Source organism: Dreissena polymorpha, chromosome 6, assembly GCF_020536995.1.
Source record: "Dreissena polymorpha isolate Duluth1 chromosome 6, UMN_Dpol_1.0, whole genome shotgun sequence".
NCBI lineage: Eukaryota > Metazoa > Mollusca > Bivalvia > Myida > Dreissenidae > Dreissena > Dreissena polymorpha.
The window spans coordinates 34818679-34843607 of NC_068360.1; the positions used below are offsets into that span (position 1 = coordinate 34818679).

Below are 24929 nucleotides of genomic sequence, written 5' to 3' on the forward strand. Positions count from 1 at the left end.
AAACATTGGATCGTAAAAGCTCCAGTAAAAAATCAAGAATAAAATTAAAAAAAGGAAAAGAACATTGCCCTGACCAGATTTCGAACCAGTGACCCCTGGAGTCCTGCCAGAGTCCTGAAGTAAAAACGCTTTAGCCTACTGAGCTATTCCGCTGAGTACACATGCTGAACGTATTTTATACCTTATATAAGCAATCTTCGTAGTTTCACAAAATTTAACGACAAAAACAGAACTCTCCAAATTATTCAATCGTTTCGCGTTGCAACGCTTTATAATTTTTAGGTTTTAAAATCGTCAAAAGATGCATATAATGGCTCTATTAGACCATGGTAAATGTTCAGTATTACTGTTTCCTCACAAATATCATAACTAAAACGAAAATTTGCGAATCTGAAACAACTTTTTTCAATTTTGTCAATTTACCAAAGCGTGAAAAGATCCCTTTAAGTGAAACTTGGACCAACAAAAATAGAGTGCAAAATTTAAACATACAAAACTTTGAAAGCAGACATATTTATGGACATAAATCTTATGGAGTTAAAAAAGGCCGACAAGCCGGAGGTATTTCTGTTTATTTTAAAACTGCTTTAAAAGATAAAATATCAATTGTAAAAGTAAATGATTATGGCATAATATGGTTAAAATTAGATAGCAAAATGTTAAATTTTGATAAAGATGTTTACATTTGTTGTACTTACATTCCACCACCTAGTTCAAAAGTCTTAAAAGATGTAGATTTTGATTTTTTCGAAGAAATTGAAAATAACATAGAACAATATTGCACCTTAGGATACACTTTTATCGTAGGAGATTTAAATTCAAGAACTGGCTTATTATCCGATATATTAGAATACAAAAAACATTTAGATGATTATAACAACGTTAATACAAATTCAAGTGAACTAAATTTTGGACACATTCCGAAGCGAATGAATGAAGATCATATAATTGACTTTCAAGGCCGAGCTTTAATCTCCATGTGCAAATCAACCAACCATATCATAGCTAACGGTCGTATGCCCGGAGATAGAACAGGTAATTACACTTTCACCTCAACACGTGGTCTTAGCGTAACCGATTATTTACTAACACACCACGACATATTCCATCGGAATGTCATTCATGAATTTGAAATACTTGATTGGACTGAATTCTCGGATCATGCTGGGCTCTATTTTAGTTTTCTAACAGTAAATAATATTAACTTACAAAACAACAAAAAGGAAACAAAACAACAAGAATTAAAAATAATATTTGATAATGAAAAATCACAAGAATTTAACTTGTTAATAGATGAAAATATACAAGTATTAAATACAATTTTTACTGAAACTAATGTTAATAATCAAATTAATATTCTTACACAATTTTTACACGAAAATAGCGTTCAGACATTTGGAAAAGTGTTTACGATTAATAACAATAAAAAGCCGCATCAAAAACCGCCAGAATGGTTTGATAATACTTGTAGAACTGCAAAATGCAATTTCCGTAACGCAAAAAACAACTTTAATAAGAATAAGTCCAACCCAAATAGACAACAATTTGTACATTACAGAACAAATTATAATGTAATTCGAAGAAAAGCAAAATATAGATACAAAATGAATGAAAGCACGAGGTTATATAACATTGCAAAAACACAACCAAGAACGTTTTGGAAAACACTCAAAAAATGCTATAAACCTAATAATAAAAATACAAATCAACCTAAAATTAACGAAATGTTCAATCATTTTAATGACTTAATCGGAAACGAACCAAGTGACAGTATAGATAATGAAATAAACGAACATAATTTAAATACACCACAAACCGTAATTGAACAACTCGATTCTCCAATTACAGAGTCGGAAATATATCAAGCAGTTTTCAAACAAAACAATGGCAAATCTAGTGGACCTGATGATATTTCAGCTGAAATACTAGTAATTAAAACAGCATACAATTCTATTAAACCGTACCTCAAAACCATATTCAATACAATATTTGATACTGCACAATATCCTGAAAGCTGGGGAGTGGGTTACATCACACCAATATTTAAAGGCGGAGATCCGAGCGATACCAAAAATTACCGTGGAATAACATTAAATAATATTTTATCAAAGATATATTCTCAGGTACTTTTAAACAGAATGACTAAATGGTGTGATGAAAACAAAATTATATCTGACTGTCAATTTGGTTACCAAAAGGGAAAGAGCACAGTCGACTGTATCTTTATACTGAACAGTATAATCAACAAAGTGTTAAACTCTGGTCAAAAATTATATTGCATTTTCATTGATTATGCTAAATGTTATGACAGTATAAATAGTTCACTACTATGGCAAAAGTTAACTAGAAATGGCGCGGCAGAGGCCGACGCGTATCCCCACGCCGAATGTTTGACCTAGGTGTGCCCCAGGGTTGGTAATGGGGCCATGCATAGCTGAGATTGACCGTATTGTCATAAGAGAAGTTCATCATCAATTAGAAGTGAATTGGTGTAGAAATGAAGAAGTTATAGTAAAAGGCAATTTTGGGTGGGTGTGACATATGTGGGCAGGGCGCCCCAGGGTTGGTAATGGGGCCATGCATAGTTGAGATTGACCGTATTGTCATAAGAGAGGTTCAGTATCAATTTGAAGTGAATCGGTGTAGAAATGAAGAAATTATAGTAAAAGGCAATTTTGGGTGGGTGTGGTCTATGTGGGCGGGGCGCCCCAGGGTTGGTAATGGGGCCATGCATAGTTGAGATTGACTGTATTGTCATAAGAGAAGTTCAATATCAATTTGAAGTGAATCGGTGTAGAAATGAAGAAATTATAGTAAAGGCAATTTTGGGTGGGTGTGGTCTATGTGGGCGGGGCCCCAGGGTTGGTTATGGGGCCATGCATAGTTGAGATTGACCCTAATGTCATAAGAGAAGTTCAGTATCAATTTGAAGTGAATCCGTGTAGAAATGAAAAAATTATAGTAAATGGAATTTTTTGGTGGGTGTGGCCTATGTGGGCGGGCGCCCCAGGGTTGGGATTGGGGCCATGCATAGTTGAGATTGACCCTAATGTCATAACAAAAGTTCAGTATCAATTTGAAGTGAATCCGTGTAGAAATGAAAAAATTATAGTAAATGGAAATTTTTGGTGGGTGTGGCCTATGTGGGCGGGGCGCCCCAGGGTTGGGAATGGGGCCATGCATGGTTGAGATTGACCGTATTGTCATAGGTGAGGTCCAGTATCAATTTGAAGTGAATCGGTGTAGAAATAAAGAAGTAAATGTAAAATAACCTAAAAAAATGAGTGATAATTTCTGACGCGGCCCCACCCCAACCCCTATAACTTTTGACCCAGGGGTCAGATCAAAATTCCAAATAGTGCAGGGTCGCACATATGCTCATAGCTACCATGTGTGTAAATTTCAAGGTTCTAGTGCTTTTAGTGTAGGAGGAGATAGTGGCCAGGACGGACGGACAGACGGACGGACAGACGGACGGACGGCGGAGATCACCACAATATCCCCACCTTTTTTTCAAAAAGCGTGGGGATAATCACCGAACAAATAAGCACTAAAATGATTTCTGCACTCAAAGCGATGTATTCGTCGGTGAAATCAGCCGTCCGGTTAAACAATGAAATATCCGAATATATCAATTCATACTCTGGTGTTAAACAATGAGACCCTTGCTCAAGCATCCTGTTCATGATGTTCGTTAATGACATTATCGAAAATATTAATTCTAATATTGAAGGAATCATATCGATCGACGATATAAAATTCTTTTTATTATCGTATGCTGATGACCAAGTCCTATTTTCAACTTCACCCACATCAGCCCAACTAATGTTAAATGACATTGAAAACTATTGTAATACATACAAATTAAAAATAAACATTAGTAAAACAAAAGTTGTTATTTTTGAAAAAAGTAACCGACAAACAAGTTTCAACTTCACTTTATATGGTGAACCGTTGGAAATAGTCGCATCATTCAAATATCTTTGTGTAACTTTATTTAAAAACGGAAACTGGTATAAAACAATAAAATCAATATCAGAACACGGTAACAGAGCACTTCATCGCCTTTTTTCTGTTGTAAACCAATATGAATTCCCTACTAAAGAAAAATTAAACCTTTTTGATAAATTAGTAACCCCCGTTCTTCATTACTCTGCGGAAATCTGGGGACATGATTCAGGAAAAGAATTAGAAATTATACATACAAAATTTTTAAGAAAAATCCTTTGTGTCAACAAATCAACAAATCTATCAGCACTGTATGGAGAATTAGGACGATACCCTTCATCAGTGATACGTAAATTACACATATTTAAATATTGGTTTAAATTAATATCATGTACAAATGATAATCCCATAAAAATAACATACTAATTCATGTTCAGTGACGCAGAACAAAACATAACATACAACAATAGAAATTGGGCTTATCAAATCAAATCAATACTCGAGCAGCTAGGTTTAACTTATGTATGGAATGAACAAGAAACCCTGACAGAAAAATCTGAACAAACATACACTTATAATCTAATTAAACAACGATTATTTGATCACTATAAACAGCACTGGTACAGTGAAATCATTAATTTGTCAAGACTAAACACATACTGCCGCACGAAGAACACGTTTAATACCGAACCATACCTGGATATCATTACAAAGAAGAAATTTAAAATAGCACTAACTCAATTCCGCCTATCATCACACAGATAAGAAATAGAATGAGGTCGATACCACAATATTGCACGTGATAACAGAAAATGTAAATTTTGTAATCTAAATGTTGTAGAAAGTGAATACCATTTCTTATTAATTTGTCCAGTATACAAAGAAATAAGAAAAAAATATTTAAAGTCATATTATCAAGCATGGCCAACATTAAATAAGTTTGATATGTTAATGGGAACACAAAATAAAAAAGAAATCATTAATCTTTCAAAATACATATATAATGCGAATTGTTTACGGAACAATTTAGAGACACATTAATTAATCTACGTAGACTAATTTTTTTTCTCAGAATTCGATGAGCACTGATACGTATCGATATGTTAAAGTGAAAATAATTTCGCAAAATAATGTATTCTGTGTCACATGATTTTATTACCAACTGTCATTATCGATGTTAAAGGAACATATCTTATGTTATAAATCAGTAAAATATTTGTGTCACATGATTTTATTACCAACTGTCATTATCGATGTTAAAGGAACATATCTTATGTTATTAATCAGTAAAATATTTGTGTCGTATCTTATGTTATAAATCAGTAAAATATTTGTGTCACATGATTTTATTACCAATTGTCATTATCGATGTTAAAGGAACATATCTTAGGTTATAAATCAGTAAATATTTGTTAACTTCTTCCATTGCATAGTTTTCATAATTATTACCTTATTCTCATATTCTTATTATCATCCATGTCTTTACACGTGTATATTATACATTTGGCTAAAAAGCAATTTTATGCTTAAAGGGATCTTTTCACGCTTTGGTAAATTGACAAAATTGAAAAAAGTTGTTTCAGATTCGCAAATTTTCGTTTTAGTTATGATATTTGTGAGGAAACAGTAATACTGAACATTTACCATGGTCTAATTTAGCCATTATATGCATCTTTTGACGATTTTAAAACCTAAAAATTATAAAGCGTTGCAACGCGAAACGATTGAATAATTTGGAGAGTTCTGTTTTTGTCGTTAAATTTTGTGAAACTACGAAAATTTCTTATATAAGGTATAAAATACGTACACTATGTGTACTCGGCGGAATAGCTCAGTAGGCTAAAGCGTTTTTACTTCAGGACTCTGGCAGGACTCCAGGGGTCACAGGTTCGAAACCTGCTCCGGGCAATGTTCTTTTCCTTTTTTTAATTTTATTCTTGATTTTTTACTGGAGCTTTTACGATCCAATGTTTACAATTATCAATATAAAGCATTTAATGAATTAGTTAAAAAATGCCAAAATCTGTGAAAAGGCCCCTTTAAAAGCTAATAAATGTTGTTGTTGTTGTTGTTGTTGTTTACCATACATGTAATTGCTTTTTATACGATGTGAATCTAAACTTAGTTTAACGGTTTGAGTTCCTGCAACAATATCTATTCATATGACACACGAACACTAACTCCAATCCTAATACAAAGACGAATGCTTCGGTTATTGTAGGAAAATATGTACGTCACAATCGGCTCGGGGCGCTAATTTGTCTTTGCTGCATTTTATGAAATTCGGCTTTAATGTATAATTTTTCTTGCCTATTTTGTGTTATTGTAACATATTTTATAAATTTATTACAATAAAACACATATAAAAATCGTATATTCCCGCTTTAATGAATGGCAATTATTTTTTTGTTTTGATTTGGTTATTTTACAAATCGGGCTAACTGCTTTGATATTCATTCATAGTTTTTAAAATTAAAAAAGACTCAAAAATGAAGAATTACTTTGCTATATGAAACTAAATCATTTTCTTAAAGCGTGACAACATCGAGGCAGCAACACCCGAATTAAACTACACAAGAAACCGAACGACTCCCTTTGTTGACACTTTTGTGAACGAAATGGACACCCAATTCAGTGATTTGCAGACTAAGGCAGCCATGGGATTGAAGTTTATACCTGAACAAATGTGCTCCTCTCCTGTCAGTGCTTGTGACCTTGAATGGTTCAATGATGATCTCCCTTCTCCTCAGTCCCTCCCTGCCGAGTTGCACTTTATATGGCAGGCTAGGTGGAAAGGTGTACCCAACCCACCTACTTCCCTTCAGGGCTCTGTTGCACATTGTGATTCCCAGCTGTACCCCACCATTTACACTGTTTTGTCCATATCATGTGTGTTCCCTGTCACATCATGCGAGTGTGAAAGGAGTATCAGTGCCCAAGGACTTGTTAAGACAAAACTAAGATCATCAATGGGTCAGGACAGGTTGTCCGCTGTGTGCCTGCTTTCCATTCATAGGGACATGGACATAAACATTTTAATGTTGGACCTAAGTTGACCTTGTAGGATATCCAACAAGGTTAAATAGGAGGTCCACCCATCTAACTCCGTTAAAAAAGTTATTGATAAAGATAATGTCTCCCACCACTTTAGTGGTTTGAGAGACATTTGATTTACCCCTGTGTGTCTGTCCGTCCGTGTGTCTGTCACACTTGATGTGTGAACTCAAGTTCTTATTTGTTTCACATGCACTTTTATCATGCAAAATGCTGATTAGATAGCAGGAAATCGCATCATTTCAAGGTGCCATTTAAAAAAAAATTCGACGACGGAAGGCGACACCCCTCCCGCACCCTCCCCTGTTGAGCCCCCCCTCTGAAAATTTTCTGGATACGCCTCTGACAATACACACTGCATGACACATTCTGCACCACACACAACACAATGACAGATAGATCAGAGCCAGAATTTGTCTGTGAATAAGGGCCAAGTCATTGATGCAACACAAAAGATGAGGGTTATGTTAATAAAGTTCTACTTACATTGAAGATACAGCAAACAACACAAGCAGTGTCCAGCAGACATCTGATAACTGCACTGGGTAGCCAAAAATCTCCATGAATGTCAGATCAGAAAATGGCACTGTAAAAGAGAACAGTCTGTTATTCACTTTGGGTTTTAAGATTCAGTCTGGTATTAACAATAATATGGCACCCTTAGGTATGTTCTTACAGGTATTTAAATAATGAATGCATATTAAAACTGTTTTTAACACAAACACAATTTAATATTGAATTTTAAAAAAAAAGCATGAAAATGTTACATTGTTAAATTGCCACTAATCTGAGCTGCAAATGTTAGCCCCAAAATCAAATATTTTTAATATATAATCTGCTGCGAGGTTATGAAAGAATCGAAGTAAATTTGAGTATTCAGGTACTTTTTAATATCCGTGCAAATAAAACCAGTTTTAACAATTATATTTTATTAACAACCAAAATTGTGAATACATCCTTTTTATACATAATTCCTTCAAAAAGATAATATCTTATTAATATCATATTATGTTAATTATTATTCATTGAGATTACTTCTTGTTGCTTGTTTTGAAGAATGAATTTGACACATGTTTACAATACATACTGGTAGTTTTAAATTTACCTCAAGTTGTTTGGATGTAATGTTATTTGAAATTACATCATGCAGGCCTACATTAAGCACAATCCTATAGGCATGATCATCATTTTTATTTTTTATACATTAACCACAGAAACAAAGAGTTTCAACAATTCACAATCACTGACACTGAGCAAATAACTTATTCTCCTGAGAATCTGTTGAACTTTGAGCTATAACAATGACCTTGACCTCTGTCCTGGCTCCTGTATTATTATATGTTGCTCTCTGTTGTCTTTAATGTTTCTATTAACCTTAACATTTAGTGAAGTGGACATCCATCAATTCTGGATGAACAGACAATGTGTTAACCTTTTAACCTTGAATAAAGACCTTGACATTTGACCTGATTCCTTTGATGTGGAACTGCACCCTTAACCTTGGAATAACTGGTTCAACTTGGTCCTAAGTAACCTGATTGTTATGGCATACATATTTGTTTTAGGATTTGTTTCACCATGTTTGAAACATCTTTTCTTTTTTTTTAAATCAGAGTTTATTTACAGACAGACGGACAGACAGACATAGTTTATTCAGACTTATACAATAGTACATCGTCTTAATACTAAAAATACACATCATATTCTGTCACGTGAATGCGAATAATAACATAACATTATATAACATAAAATCAATACAAATAAACATAATATATGGTAAGAACACTAAGTTCTAACGAGGGGTGGTAAAATCTATTCAACAGTATTATTTAGGATTGTATTTCTTACAACTAGAGCTTCTTTTATATATTTGCATACATTGGAAATTACTAATCTATCACAAGAAACTAATAATTTGTGAAATTTATACACAGATGGATTAATATAATATGTATTACTTATATATTTTTTTCTTAAATCGATGTAACATCGGCATATACATATAAAATGATATTCGTCTTCTAAATCAGTGTCATTACAACATAAACAATAACGTTCATTGCGTGGAATATTGTGTTGGGCATATCTGCCAGTTTGAATTCTCAACGGGTGTGCAGAGACTCTTATTCTTACAAAAAATAAACGCAGACGTCTAGGAAGTAAGTCCAAATATTCTTCATATTCAAAAGAGGTTTTAAAAACTTTATACATATCTAATACAGGACTGCTATTCAGTTTACCATACCACTCTTGTCTAAAATTGTCAACAAGTCTACATTTGAATTCTCTAATAAAACTATTTATTTGCACAACATTTGGATTTTCAAATACATAACCAAATCCATAATTATTTAACATGTTTTTTACATGTGAGACCCAATTTGTAAAACCTTTATTACAATCGTTTAAAGCTTGTTTGTAAACAATTTGCATAATAATATTTTCACTGGTTAAAATTTTAAACCAATATTTTATAATTTTTACAAACCTGTTTACATACAATGGATATCTACCTAATTCTCCATAAACAGCAACATTACATGTATTTATTTTAACTTGAAGTAATCGTTTGCAAAATTTTAAATGTATGCGTTCAATGCCATCTGACTTGTTAAAGCCCCATACTTCTGCGGAATAATTTAATATGGAACCCACAAAGGAGTCAAACAACTGACATAATATTTTTGGTTTAATATCGAAGTCATGACATTTTATCAATAATGTATTCATGGCTTTAAGGGCTTTACCAATCAAATGTTCTTGGTTTGATTTAAAACTTCCAGTATAATTTAGTACTGTGCCTAAATAATTAAAGTTATCAACAACTTCAATATCATTACCATTGTATGCCCATTTTTCATTTTGTTTTAAACCTCCTCTCTTCCGAAACACCATAATTTTTGTTTTAGCAGTGTTTACATTTAAACCCCAAGAATTGCAGTATAAATACAATCTATCTAAATGTGACTGGACTTCAGCAGGTGACTTGCCTAAAATGGCCATGTCATCAGCAAATAATAGTAAAATCATCGTAATATCATCTATACTCAAACCAGAATTAATGTTGTCTTGTAGGTACAATTCAAGATCTTCAACAAATAAAGAAAACAAAATCGGCGACATAACTTCACCTTGCCTCAGTCCAACCGCATAACTAAAATAATCTGAATAAGATGAACATGATTTAACACGCGATTTAACATTTGCATACATATCCTTCACTATTCTAAGCAATTTACCTTGTATACCAGACTTAAACATTTTCAACCATAATGCATTGCGGTATATACTATCAAAACATTTTAACATATCGACGTATATAACATACAAACGTTTATTTTCATTTAAATAATTTTGAACAATCGACATCAAGATATAAATAGCATCAACAGTTGAATATCCTTTCCTAAATTCGAACTGAGCATCCGAAATAATAGTGTTTTCGTTGCAAAACGTTTCAATGCGTTTGTTTAGGATAGTAGTAAATAATTTTGAAAAGCAACTAACTAAAGTAATGCCTCTATAGTTATTTACATCATTAACAGCACCTTTTTTATGCAAAGGGATTATAACACCTTCTGTCCATTTATCGGGAAAAAAGCCCGATACAAGAATACCGTTAAAAACATCGCACAAATGTGCTGACAATATATCACTGCATTCAAGAAAATATTCATTCAAAATACAATCAATACCTGACGACTTATTTCGTTTTAAACGTTTTATTGCATTGTTAACTTCTTCGACAGATATAGGTACGTCAAGTTCTGGAAATACAGAATTTTCTAAGTTAAAATTATTATTTAAACAAAAATCTTCTGCTTCATAATTACAAAAATCAGACTAATTGTTACTAAGCTTTTCGAAAAAATTTGTAAATTCTTCTAAGGATATTTTATTTTTTGTGGAATTATTTTTTGATTTGAAAAATTTCCAAAAATCTCTTGGTTTGTGTTGTCTTAAATTTTCTATCTCCAACATTTTTTGCCGATAGCAACATGCTTTCTTCTTGCGGATTAAGTCTTTATAATACCTCTTACTTGTGCATAAACGTTCTCTGTTTATATCTGATTTACTTGAGTTAAAAATACGTAAAGCGTCATTGTACAAATGTTGTGCATTAATGCATTCGTGATCAAACCAATCAGCATTCTTTACACCGCTATTTGCACGGAAACTAGGATTAGTTTTGTAAACACATGTTTGAGAGAATAACGGATCAGCAACACTGCGGATTGTTTCAGTAAATCTATTTAAAATGTCATTAATTGACGCTCTACTTGAACAATCAATATTTTCTACAATAGAATTAAATACAGGTAACATACAAATAATACCTGAACGAAATTGGCTACGTAACGCATCGTTCCACTTATATTTAACATCGGTGTAAGACTTATACTCAGACGATGCGTTATTACATAATAATGAAAACTGTAATGGGGCGTGATCACTAAATACGTTAAAATCATGCACGGTAAAATCTGAAATACTTGTAAAGCTGTTTTCATTTGCCAATAAATAATCGATTACAGAAGTACCGTTAGTTGAATAAAAAGTTAGCTTACAGCTATTCCCAACTCTACCATTAACAATACGCATACATGTGGATTTACATAAATCTAGTAATTTTACTCCATGATTATTTAATGAACTATCTACTGAGGCCCTTACAGAGGCGTTGTCTGGGTGGTAATCTACATCATCATTAACAGTATTAATTCTATCATGTACAATATAATCACATTTATTACCAACTCTACTATTGAGATCGCCAGCAACAAAAACTTTACCAAATTCAGAATAATAAGAGATATCATTTTCTAAAATTTCAAATAAATCCACATTAAATGTGTTATATACTGGAGAGTCGTGTCCCCAGATATAAGTTGCACAAATATAAAAATCATCAGAGGTATGGAAAAATGTGTGGTCTAGTTTTAACCAAACAATTGTATCATAATGATTTTTTACAATAACAACACCACCAGCTAATTCTTCTTTAATATATATTACAATGCCACCGCTATTTCTGCGAGATTTTCTATGCTGAAATTTTCTAAAAAAGTTTAAAGACAAGTAACCATTCAAATCAATATCACTAGTGCTATTCGTCCAAGATTCATACAAAAAACATATATCATGATCACTTAAAATATTTACAAAGGAAGGATTACTTTTCTTGCAATCTGTAAGACCATTTACATTCCAAGAAAGAATGTCAATTTCTCCCCCGTCGTGTCCCTAGTCGCGCACTGGTCGCCCGTCGACGTACAGGGTGTCATAAGCGATCCACGATCGCTTGCCTTTTGCCCTTTCCTCTTTCATCTTGGGAAGCAGCTTCCTACGTTTTGCAACCACTTCCGGTGGAAATTGTTCGAAAACGTTAAATCCTGTCCCATTGAGATGCTTCCACTGCCGTCTCACTATTTCCTTGTCTTTGAAAAAAGAAAACTTGGCAATTATTGAACGAATTTTCCCACGGGTATGTTCCCCCGGCGATCTATGAACTCGCTCGAACTTAATTGTGTCCGCCGTTTCTTTTGCAATATTCAGAGCCTCGTTAATGTGCTTTCTAAGTATCGACTCCGTGACCTCAGGCGTCTCTTTGTCCACTTCCGGTTCGCCAGTGAATACAATGTTGTTTCGCATACTTTGCGATTTCATGTACACGAGGTCGTCCCGAAGGCTGTCGCGCTCCCGTTCAAGGCCGTCGATCCTGCTAGAGACCTGTGCCGCCGCAATGTCCGCCCCCTCTGTGACGTGTTCGAGCCTCGACACGCGCTCGTCAACCTTTTTTACTTTATCGTCAAGAGCCAACCAAAGGGTTTTAATGTCCTTTTCCATTTTTGCCATACGCTGATCCATGTTGTCTAGGCATTGTAATTTTTGCTCAACTGCAGTAAGTCCAGGTCCTACCGGCCTCTTCACGAGGTCTTTGAGGTCCGACCTTCCAGATTTCAGATCTTATAGACTAGTGCATGAAGACAGTGCATGTCATACTTCAAATTATGCAAAATCATTTGTAAATGCAAAATAAATATGTCAACGAATGTCAGAAATACGTGTATACATGTATTGTTTACCTGTGCCTATTTCCTATACATGTACATTTAGGGGAGGTAATAAAAATTAACACTGCGTACATGTGTACATTGGATGCTGGACGTTTCGTGCCACTACCAGTTCGTGCCACTGATATTTGTGTAGGAGGGCATTGGACGTTTCGTCCCACTGATAATACATAGGCGGATAGGTGTGAATAATACCGTATAGGTGTGAAATCATAACAGGAAACTTTCGCACCTTTGATTGTAACATCTGTTCAATGGGAAAACAACAATGTTTTTTTTTCAAGATTGTTTGTTTAAGAGTCAATTTAAATGCTTCATATAATACATTAACAATACATTACATAAATATATTAAAACATCAGAAGTGAATGCAAACATACATTTTAAACAAAAAAATGCATCATACCCAATCTGTTAGGATTATCTTGTGTTGGCAGAGATTACATAAATATATACAAACATTTGCAATAAATTGACATTAACAACATCAGAAGTGAATGCATGCATACATTTTAACAATATCTAGATTGATAACATAAATATATTCAAACATTGTTTTAATACACATATACAAAAGTGCACAAATATAGAAACACAAATACAACAGCATACTATCCTATCATACACATACACAAATCATATATACAATGTATTGCATTTCAGAAGTTCTCATCGTGGATGTCATCCTGGGTTGTGCTCGGTCCCAGCCCAATGATATGGCTGCACGTCGCTCTCAGCAGTTGAGTAGTTGTCATGTCATCGTCTTCGTTCTTCTCCCAGATCTCGAAGAGCCGCCCGTGCACTTCTTTGAAAATTTTACGGTGTATCCGAGTCAGGGCGTTCTCCGACACAAGGCGGATTGTCAGATCCACTGTTTCTGCCTCACGGCGCAACAGGGGGACGAGCACGTAAAATCCTAGGTCGGGACGCCCTGCTCGACCGTTGATTCTGCGATGCCATCCTGGAAAAAAGAAATATGTTGTGAACTATATGATGTATATTAGTTTGTATTAAATAATATTTAAATTATAACTATCCAATGAAAATGTGATATATTAGTTTTTATAAGATAATATTTAAATTATAACTATCAATTGAAAATAATATATTGCTTTATTATTCTATATATGTAAAAAAATACCTTTAACGTCGTTGTTCGTTCGTACCGTCTGGCGGTATTATATACTGTGTGTTCCACATGACTTAATTTACTCCTTCAATGAATTACACAGTTTGTATAATAATTAAAGCGGCGAGTTGTTTACTAATTGGTTACTAATTGGCCATTAAAAGCCCGTGTCGGTAAATTAAAGGCCCGAGTCGGTAATTAATTGTTTGCTAATTACGTAAATACACATACGGCTATTTAAAAGTTTGTGAGTCGATAGTAAAGCATGAGCTTTTCTTAAAAGAAAAAGACCAACTTTATTTAAAATTGTATTATTTTTCATTCGTGTTATATATTATTATTTATGTATATAATATATACAATTGAAGCATAGAAAATAACAGCATTTCATGTTTTATATTTATTAAACATAATAAACTATGCACACATGTTTTTATACTAACAATAAATCATTTTATTTTATTATTACAAGCACATACACATGATTTATAAAAAATAACAACACTTTATGCTTTATGTTTATCGCATATAATACACTATTTACAAATATTAGTATACTAACGATAAATCATTTTATTTGTTTGTTATTAATAATCATAATTGTCAACATTGTTGTAATTTTCTACATTTACACACACCCCAATATCATTCACACCTATACGGCATTATTCACACCTATCCGCCTTTATATTATCAGTGGGACGAAACGACTACCCCTTTTCAACACAAATATCAGTGGCACGAACTGGTAGTGGCACGAAACCTCCATAAACCGTGTACACCCACATTCGGTGTGTAGAAATACCGAAATCCCCGTAATTACCGAAATCCCCCGAAATCCCCTGAAATCCCCCGAAATCCCCCGAAATCCCCAATAATATTTATTATTTATCAAAATACTGCGGATATTAAGATAGAATATTGCAAAATACAATCAATTCACTGATGAAAAATTGTTATTATCCATGTTTGGAAGTGAAAAACTAAAATATATACATAATTATTGGGATTCCGAGCCAGAAATCCACAGAAATCCCCAGAAATCCCCAATAATCCCCAATACTATTTATTAATTATCAAAATACTGCGGATATTAAGATAGAATATTGCAAAATACAATCAATTCACTGATGAAAAATTGTTTTTATCCATGTTTGGTAGTGAAAAAACTCAAATATATACAAAATTTTTGGGATTCCGAGCCCGAAATCCCCAGAAATCCCCAATAATATTTATTATTTATCAAAATACGGCGGATATTAAGATAGAATATTGCAAAATACAATCAATTCACTGATAAAAAATGGTTTTTATCCATTTTTGGTTGTGAAAAACTAAAATATATACATAATTATTGGAATTCCGAGTATGAATCCATAGTGCATGTTTTCACAAGCACGATCAGGAACAGAAATCCCCGCTGTAAAGCTCTTCAGGTGTCAAAAAATCATCTGGGTGGCTTTTTGATATTAGAAAGAAGAGGTACAGACAAAAACTTAACAACTATATCTCACTTCTTTTAAAAAAATGGACTTGTAGCGGGGATTTCGGTAATTCTACATTCGCCCACAGAGTACCGAAATCCCCCATATTTACATCTGAAAGTGTCAAAAATATCATTTGTATTCTTGGTTTTTGGCTTTGCTTGAATGTTTACGTGCAAAAAATAATATTAATGTTAATTATTAAGCACACTTGACAGCATAAGTTGCCGCTTAGGGGGGATTTCGGTAATTCTACATTTGCCCGCCGAGTACCGAAATCCCCCATATTCACGCCTTACAGGGTCACTATGTCATCGGTTTCATTGATTCTTGCCATCGCATAACTGTTAATGTACAAATAATGATATTAATATTAATTTTTAAGCACTCTTGACACCGTACGCTGCCTCTTAGCGGGGATTTCGGTAATTCTACACAAGGCATAGACACGCGCCGGTACCGAAATCCCCGCTGTACAAACCTGCAAGAGTCAAAAGAATCATTATATTGCTTACTTATTGTAGAAATCAGTCAGAAAGACAAATAAACTATCAACAATATCCCCTTTGGTGACCTAGGTTGAAAAAGTATCACTTAGGCCAGGGATTTCGGTAATTCTACACAAGAGCATAGACACGCGCCGGTACCGAAATCCCCGCTGTACTAACCTGCAAGAGTCAAAAGAATCATTATATTGCTTACTCATTGTAGAAATCAAAATAAATATGTCAACGAATGTCAGAAATACATGTATACATGTATTGTTTACCTGTGCTTATTTCCTATACATGTACATTTAGGGGAGGTAATGAACATTAAAACTGCGTACATGTCTACATTGATCTCCCCTGCTATGCGGCCATTTTGTTAATCGTTGACCATGAATTTCTACACATGTTGTGTATTTATTGGACTTCTGGCACTTCTTCATGCAGCTTATTCTGCAGCGCAACGTAAGTAGATTAGTATTAATACATATACCGTGGACAATCAACTACTGTTCTGCATTTTGCTGTTTGTAATGTATTTTCGCGATCAAAAAAAATAAAGACTGCATTTCGACCGGTAACTTGAAAAGCGGATTGAAGTTAGCACAACGGTTGGTACACGCAAAGATCATCAAGGCGATCAGGCATCCTTCCCCGTTCCCGGAAGCATGAGAGTTTGATTGGTGATTACCATTCCGGAACGATGAGGTTTCCTCCGAGTACTAAATTAGGTTGAACTTTAAGTGCTGGGACAAAGCATAGTTGCAATAATCCAACTCCCAGCTATTGACCCTCGGGGTCCTGGGAGTTGCAACTGGTTCGCGATTTACCATAGCAAAATCACCGCCTGAAATCCCAGCTGGGATTTATTGGTAAAATTAGCAACATAAACTATTTTCTGGCATGAATTAACACAAATAGATCGTCAACATATCTATAATGAGCAAATTAAGATAACTTACATGATGTGGTGTGCTCGCAGAAGAAAGATTTTAATCAAAGTTTCAAACACGTCAAGAGTAAATGTAAATGTCAACTTGTTTGCATATCGAACAGTTTTTATTAACCAAAAGAAAAATTAAAGGAAAGCACGTAGTGTGTTTACAACAACATGTACCAATAAACGGTTTACCTATGCTTTTCTCCGAACATATAATTTATGTTTTTAAGAAAGGTTATTTTCAAATATTAAATATTTGTTTTAAATGGACAGAAATTTTATATATAATTTGTTCAAATTTTAATTAATACTTATGTTAATTGTATATGAAAAGCGTTCAGACAACAGGAAGAAACAAAAGGAACGATGACCCTTAGATCTGCCGTAAGGGAATTATAACACAACAGCATCTACAGCAGCAACATTTATTAGCTCTCAAGCATACAATTGCTTTTAGCCATAAACAAAATAGAAAATAACAAAAGTGTAGTGCATGGATTATAAAAATTATGAAAACTAGGAATTGATAGAAGTTACAAAAAGAAATCACTGACAAGTAACATAAGTTGTATGACTTTCAATTGATAATGACTTATTCATCAGATACTTTAATAAGGTTAGACATTAATTAAGAATTCACTTCTTAGTAACATAAGACTTATCACTTTAATATTGATATTGAGTGTAATTCATTGACTTCTGAGATGGACATTATTATACATTATAACATAAAGTAAAACACTGGAGCATGATTTAAGAACAATGATTTATATAAAACAACCCATTCAGTGAAGTGTAACTTGTATTCATACATATATTCGAACACCATATATTCATATGTATAGTCTTTTTAGATACATATAATCAGGGATTTCCCCAGGCGATTTTAGCCCAGCGGACTAAAATGCGTGCGCTTGACATTTTCACAAGAGCTTGCAAGCTTTAATCCGAATGCTGTCTACATTCGGCCAACGTTCAATCAAAACATGCCCGCTCTTATCAGCGCTCGTATCAGCGGTGTTTAGATAAGGGGCATAGGTAACACGTATGAACGATTTACGGCTCGTTAATCATAAATAATGGGGATCAATTATGGTCGTAATATCATAATAATGGTCAATAATGATCTATTATTACCGGTACATGTGGAGGTAGAGCAATTAAAGATATGCTCAAATTGTTTGTTTGTTTTATTTTAATTAGTTTAAACCTATTTATTTTAGCTCGATTGCATCGAAAGCCGTATGCTTTTATAAACGCTCTCGAGACTTTTTCCTGGGACTAGAACCAGTACTTGGTGTCTTTTGGGGGAGATCGAAGGAACGCTCACAGTGAGGTTTTAACTCGTGACTTCCTGATCGCTAGGTGGACACCATATCCACTACGCCACGGCGATCTTTTAAATATTTTAATTGTTAACGACTATTGCAGAAAATAAACAAGTATAAAGAACTTGCTTCAAAAATTAACCGTAACTGATGTGTGTTGCGGTTGTGCGTAATTTAAGTTATGAATACAATTAATTGGAATCAAACGTCTTATTTGAATGCTCCCGACCATTTAAAATTTGCTCACACTATTTTCTTAACGGCGACTATAACTTCACAGTACCAACATTTAATATATTCAGATACAATATATATATATATATATATATAGTTTCTTTCATATTTACGGAATTCGCTATATACCTGCAACACATTTTTCTTAAGTCTCTGTGCATGACAGAATACAATCTAATAAACGACCAGTAGTTGGAAGCAAGATTTTCCATTGGTCACAGAATGTTTTTCAATCATTTTTTAGCTTTCTGTTTATTTTGGTTGTTATTTAATATTATAATATATGACTTGACTGAAATTAACTGAGGACAAATACATAAATATTATGAAATTTTGTGTTTTAGTAGCTCCAAAGTAGTGTGGATTTTGATTTATAACATTTAGAAAGTATATAAAGAAATCGACACCAACCTGAGCCGACAATGACCAATTGAGCGTTAATTATGTGTGGTGTCCCTACTCGTGGTTAGGGTTTCGCTTTCAATAAGCACGATCACACACAGGGAAATATATGTAAATTTATCAGCTGTATGTGTGTATATGGTACCCCAGGTACTTTAAAGTTTACTACACTGTTCCCGGTGTACGGAAAATATACTAAAAGAACCCCGTCGTATTGCCGGGTGCCTTTAAGCGTATTATTCGTACCCTGGGAACATTTAGTTTACCTAAGGGTACACGGGGTACTTTAAAGTAGTTCCTGAGCCGACAGTGACCAATTGATTAGGTGTGGTGTCCCTCAATTGTGCTTAGGTTTTCGCTTTCTGTAAATCTTTTAGCTGTATGTGTTTATATTTCATTATAACAATGCATATTCATTTCTTTGGTCTTTCTTGTTTTGTTTGTTTATTTTATTTTATGGTGTTTCTTTTTTCCATTTCTTTATACTTTGTGCGTGTGTATGTCTGCAATATTTTCTATGTATACATGTATATTAAATAATCTAGCCTAATAGCCGAAAACAAATATGGAATATGTTCAATAAATATTTTAATTGGTGCAGAAAGTGTTTCATAGCATTTCAACCCTCATTCACTTAGTAAAATAGTAAAAGTTACACCAACACCACATTGTATCTTTATTTTAATAACAACTTGTTTACAATGCAAACATACGCCCGATATTATTCAACTTACTAACGGAACATGCCACTTATCCGATCGCAGCGAAATCACAGTCATAAGAATGTGTCCTAATTCAAACTACAATTTTATACACAATACAATTTCAACTGCTACCATAAGACCAGATCGTCAGATACCACAGTGAAAACAATTTGTGCAGTGTAACCTTTTCTTTCCCTTTGCTCTAATCGACAATAACAACTTCCGCCATAAACGATTTGATATCAATTTTATGTTTTGAGCATTTCTCAACAAAGAAGACGCAAATTGATGTCGATTGTAACAGGTATTGTGGTTGTAACAATGTATTAGGTTGATTTAACTCGATTTTATGGACATATGTGTGACATTATTTTTTTACATTGAATTTAATTTTACCAAGAAGAACTATGAGCTGTACGTATGTACTCATAAAAGCTCAGAGCATTCAAGAAGAACTAGGACAAAGCAGACTCAGGCGTGGAATGACCTCATTAAGTTTGAAATACACACAACCGAGTTCTTTATATATTGAAATCTTGAGCTTTGAATAAATCAAGTTACCCCATTTTGGTGCTGCTGCCATTTTCTGTCTTTCAATTTGGGAAAAGTTCCATTTAATGGACCTGTAGATACAAAAGGAAAAGGCCTGTGTTAACTTGTATATGAAGTCCATTTTAGTCCCCTACCGGTTTCACCACTTTTCTGGATCCTGCGATAACTTTAAAAGTTCCATAGATTTTTCATGAAACTTGGAACACGGATAGATGGCAATATGGACATTATACACGTCATTCCATTTTGTTCCTAAGTCTAAAATTATGGTTGCTATGGCAACAAATAGACTAGAAATACTGCTGAAAATGGTGGTTTTCTGGATCCTGCAATAACTTTAAAAGTTCTAAATATTTTTTCACGAAACTTGGAACATGGATAGATGGCAATATGGACATTTATATGCACGTCATTTCATTTTGTTCCTACGTCAAAAGTTATGGTTGCTATGGCAACAAATATTTTTAAAAAATCTGAAAATGTTGGAATTTCTTACAATGGTGGAGCCGGCAGGGGACTTATATTGCTTGACAATAGTCTTGTTTTCCTTATTTTTTGGCCATTCTTCCCAAACAGATTCCAGATAGTTGTCAGTTACTGGTATAATGTGCATTTAAAAGATCGCGGTGGTCTAGTGGATGAGGTGACCGTGTTCGCCTAGCGATTGAGTCAGTTCGTGGGTTCGCTCCCTACTTGGGGAGCGTTCTCATCTCCTCCATAGGACCAAGTACTGGTTCTTCCCAGGAAACGGACTCGATAATGTCCATATCTGCCTATAATGCTAGAAGGGCGCTTGGCAGTATACAAGGGTGGGTGGGTTATTGGGTGGGTGGGTGGATGGATGGATGGATTACATAAGACTGAAATACAGTTGAAAACTTGTTGTTTCATGAAGTAACTCATTCAAATCAGTGTTTTTAGTCTCAAAAAAGTCCATCAATCCACAGACAAACCCAATAAAAGCACTTGCAAGAATACTGCCTGCTTTATCCAGTAATAATAACAGGGCAACAACTGGGCTGTAAATTTGAATGTGGGCCAGTAATGTTCACTCAATAAACAATCGTGGCTTGCAATGGTTTTGGGACTTTTGCAGAGACTGATGCAAATTAATTTATTATGTCACATTTGTCATAAGAAATTGTTTGTATTTAATGGCAGACTTTTTATTTCCCTGTTTAAAGCTGTTCATTACCCACTGTCAATACTTGTTTTCCAGATAGATCATACTTGAGACTAACAGAACAAGAGTTCACCCACCTACCATGGGATGTAAGTACACCTGATATTGTCACATAGAATGTTATAAGTTCTTGCTTTATTTCCAGGACCCAATATTATCATAAATATTCAAATAATAAAATTTAATGTATTTTGATAGAAATCAACTGTTATTTGGTTTTGAAATGCTTATGACTGTCACAGGTTCGTAGTTTTATACTCATTAAAAAATTAGTCGCAGACATGCCTTGAGTGACTGAGTCATTAATTGATTGCTTTAGTTGCTCATGTGTATAGTGTTAACTGGAATTACAGTTCTTCCTCAAGTCATTAAAAGTAACTATTATGAGTTGTTCAATTCAATAGAGTCCACCAAAAAGTAAATTAAAAATTTATTGTCATGTTTTTTTGTTTCGCAAATGGAATTTTTGGCCTTCAAATTGAAAAAATAATGAGAAAATCTATGTGATTGGACATGATATAGATTTCCATTATTAACTTAATAAAGATGCGAAAAACTGCTATACATTAATTAATGAACAGTGTAAAGCAAAAATTGAGAAAATTCGTGTTGTGAAGTCTTCAGATTGGGAATTATGGGTCTTTTTAGCTCGGCTGTTTTTGGAGAAAACCTGAGGTATTGTCATAGCCAGCTCGTCGTGTCCGTCGTCCTAAAACCTTAACATTTTGTTAAGGATTTGTACATTGGCTCTAAAATCAAAGTGCTTCAACCTACAACTTTGAAACTTCATATGTACATGAAGCTGCACCTTGATGAGTTCTACAAGCCACACCCAGTTTTTTTTGGGTCACTAGGTCAAAGGTCAAGGTCACTGTGACCTCTAAAAAAATAATCTGACAAGCTTTCATTTATCCAAAACTGCACTCGCAGCCGAGCGTGGCACCCATTGTGCGGTGCTCTTGTTAATTGCTTGATATTTATAGCACAAACAAATTAAAATATTTATGTACATGCCGTTTTGCTTAAATGTTAAGTTTCAGTGCTCATTTATTTATTCACTTGCAGATAATGCACTTTGCAACAAAATTAACATAATTTTCCTTCCTTTTGCATCAATTGGGAAAGTACCATTTTGCCGGTACTTAATAATGAAGGAAAACAATTTCAACTGTTAATCATTCTAGAATTAATATAATTATTTACAAATATGATAAGCTTGAATCCTATAATCCTATAAATGAGAGAAATTAAACAGTAATAATAAATAAACATGACTTATTTGTTGTTCGATTTTCATGTGTCTTTCAGATAATCATCCAGTGTATGGCCTCACTAATTCTAGTCGTTTACGGGACGGTACACATAGCTGGGAATTTCAGGGAAATCCGGGCATCAGCTGATCTTGACCACAAGTAAGTTTTCTGAATTGCTTGTAGCTGTGCTTGATGACACTGTCATCTTTTTATGCCCCCGGATCGATAGATCGGGGGTATATTGTTTTTGTCCTGTCTGTCTGTCTGTCTGTCTGTCTGTCTGTCTGTCTGTCTGTCTGTCTGTCTGTCTGTCTGTCTGTCTGTCTGTCTGTCTGTCTGTCTGTCTGTCTGTCTGTCTGTCTGCCTGCCTGCCTGCCTGCCTGCCTGCCTGCCTGCCTGCCTGCCTGCCTGCCTGCCTGCCTGCCTGCCTGCCTGCCTGCCTGCCTGCCTGCCTGCCTGCCTGCCTGCCTGCTTGTCCAAAACTTTAACCTTGGTTAAAGTTTGATAACTTTTGCAATATTGAACATACCAACTTGATATTGACCATGCATGTGTATCTCACGGAGCTGCTCATTTTGAGTGGTGAAAAGTCAAGGTCAAAGGTCAAATATCATTGTATTTTTTTTTTCCTAAAACTTTTACCTTCGTTAAGGTTTTATCATAACTTTTTTAGTATTGAACACAGCAACTTCATATTTGCCATGCATGTGTATCTCTTGGAGCTGCACATTTTGAGAGGTGAAAGGTCAAGGTCATCTTTCAAGGTCAAAGGTCACAAATAAAAAAAAAAATCATTTCTCCAATCAATCTCTTACTTCTCGTGGAGCTGCACATTTTGAGTGGTGAAAGGTCAAGGTCAACCTTCAAGGTCAAAGGTCAAAATATAAAAAACATAAAATTTCATAACTTTTTTAATATTGAACACAGCAACTTCATATTTGGCATGCATGTGTATCTCGTGGAGCTGCACATTTTGAGTGGTGAAAGGTCAAGGTCATCCTTTAAGGTCAAAGGTTTAAAAAAAAAGCGGCCCATTAGGGGGCATTGTGTTTCTGACAAACACATCTCTTGTTTACTAGGTAGTTTGCTGGATTTCTTTTAGCTATATAAGATTATATTTTAGTCTTGACCACAAGCAAGTTTTCTGGATTACTCAACTGGTAGCTGTTATTCGTGATACTTTAGTTTTGACAGCAAGTAAGTTTGCTGGATTGATTTTCCATACGACAGTAAATTTCTAAAAGCATGGTCTGTAAAGGAATATTTCTTTCTGAAAACTAGGTTTGTCTTTCTTAATGAGTGAATTGTTGCCCTTAATAATTGACAGTTTTGAAATGATATCAAAGTCCCCATGACAGTCACACATAAATTATTGGCTACAAGGTCTGGTTTTCTCATAACTATCATTGGCCGGGACTTTATTTAATTGTTCTGTCAAATACAACTACTTGTAAGGTACTTAACCATTATTTTAGTAAAATTTACTTGCCCTCATACTAGTCCAAGGTCCGACTGATATAAAAATCTGAACACGCAAGTCCTTTCAGTGATCATTGACATTAGAGCAAGCCTGTTGTGCTAGTTGTAAAGCCCTTTACTATTTAATCCTGATCCTGTCTTGCTCACAGTCCTTGTGTTATGTACTGATAGATAGACTTGTGTGCCAAGTCAAACTCCTGAATTTGGTGATTGTTACCTGGCCAAAGTGTTGGTTTGTATTGTTGAATAAATAATACAGAATGTATATTTATATACCTTCTGTTTCATTATATCCAAATGAGTCTGGCTGTTGGGGAAACAGGGCTGAATGCATGTGCATTATTTGTTGTCCCAGATTAGGCAGGGACAACACTTTCCGTCTTAACTGGATTAATTAAGAGAGACTTCCTTTTAACTAAAATATTAAAAAATAGTAGAAAGTGTTGTCCCTGTGAGAACTGCACAGGTTAATTGGGGACGACATATTGGACACATGCATTTAGCCCTGTTTATCCAGAGTGAGTTCTATATAATATTTGTCTATGTATTTATTTTTAGAACCTGGGATATGCTCGGCAACAGACAGGGTTTCCTCTCCTTCAACCACAGGGGCAAGGCATTATACAGGAAAAACTCAGCTGGTTAGATTAAAGAGGTGTGGGAACAGCGTGATGAGA

The 24929-nt window shown here is 34.4% G+C and overlaps 3 protein-coding genes across 3 annotated transcripts in view; 1 reads left to right on the forward strand and 2 right to left on the reverse strand.

Moving 5' to 3' along the window:
* The window catches only part of LOC127835578 (cytochrome P450 3A29-like), a 33188-nt gene extending 16673 nt beyond the window's left edge, over positions 1-16515 (reverse strand). Inside the window, exons 1-2 of the mRNA XM_052362013.1 lie at positions 16459-16515; positions 7489-7588 (exon numbers count right to left, since the gene is read on the reverse strand). Of these exons, the coding sequence (XP_052217973.1) occupies positions 7489-7565 (77 nt within the window). The 5' untranslated portion in view covers positions 7566-7588; positions 16459-16515. The remainder of the gene's footprint in view (positions 1-7488; positions 7589-16458) is intronic.
* On the reverse strand, positions 12247-12870 carry LOC127835579 (uncharacterized). Its single transcript, XM_052362014.1, has one exon. It carries the CDS (start codon positions 12868-12870, stop codon positions 12247-12249), a length of 624 nt encoding a protein of 207 aa, XP_052217974.1.
* LOC127836608 (ER membrane protein complex subunit 5-like) lies at positions 16497-24926 on the forward strand. The gene is made up of 4 exons (XM_052363277.1): positions 16497-16642; positions 21557-21609; positions 22829-22932; positions 24811-24926. The coding sequence occupies exons 1-4, from the start codon at positions 16570-16572 to the stop codon at positions 24896-24898; spliced, it is 318 nt and encodes a 105-aa protein (XP_052219237.1). The 5' UTR covers positions 16497-16569; the 3' UTR covers positions 24899-24926.
* The last annotated feature ends 3 nt before the right edge of the window (positions 24927-24929 follow it).

Excerpts from the sequence above, each read along its gene's own strand:
- LOC127835579 (XM_052362014.1), bottom strand. The coding sequence starts at position 12,870 with ATGGATCAGCGTATGGCAAAAATGGAAAAGGACATTAAAACCCTTTGG.
- LOC127836608 (XM_052363277.1), top strand. The coding sequence starts at position 16,570 with ATGAATTTCTACACATGTTGTGTATTTATTGGACTTCTGGCACTTCTT. Across the intron at positions 16,643-21,556 it reads AGCTTATTCTGCAGCGCAAC|ATAGATCATACTTGAGACTA; the intron begins GTAAGTAGATTA and ends CTTGTTTTCCAG. Across the intron at positions 21,610-22,828 it reads TCACCCACCTACCATGGGAT|ATAATCATCCAGTGTATGGC; the intron begins GTAAGTACACCT and ends TGTGTCTTTCAG.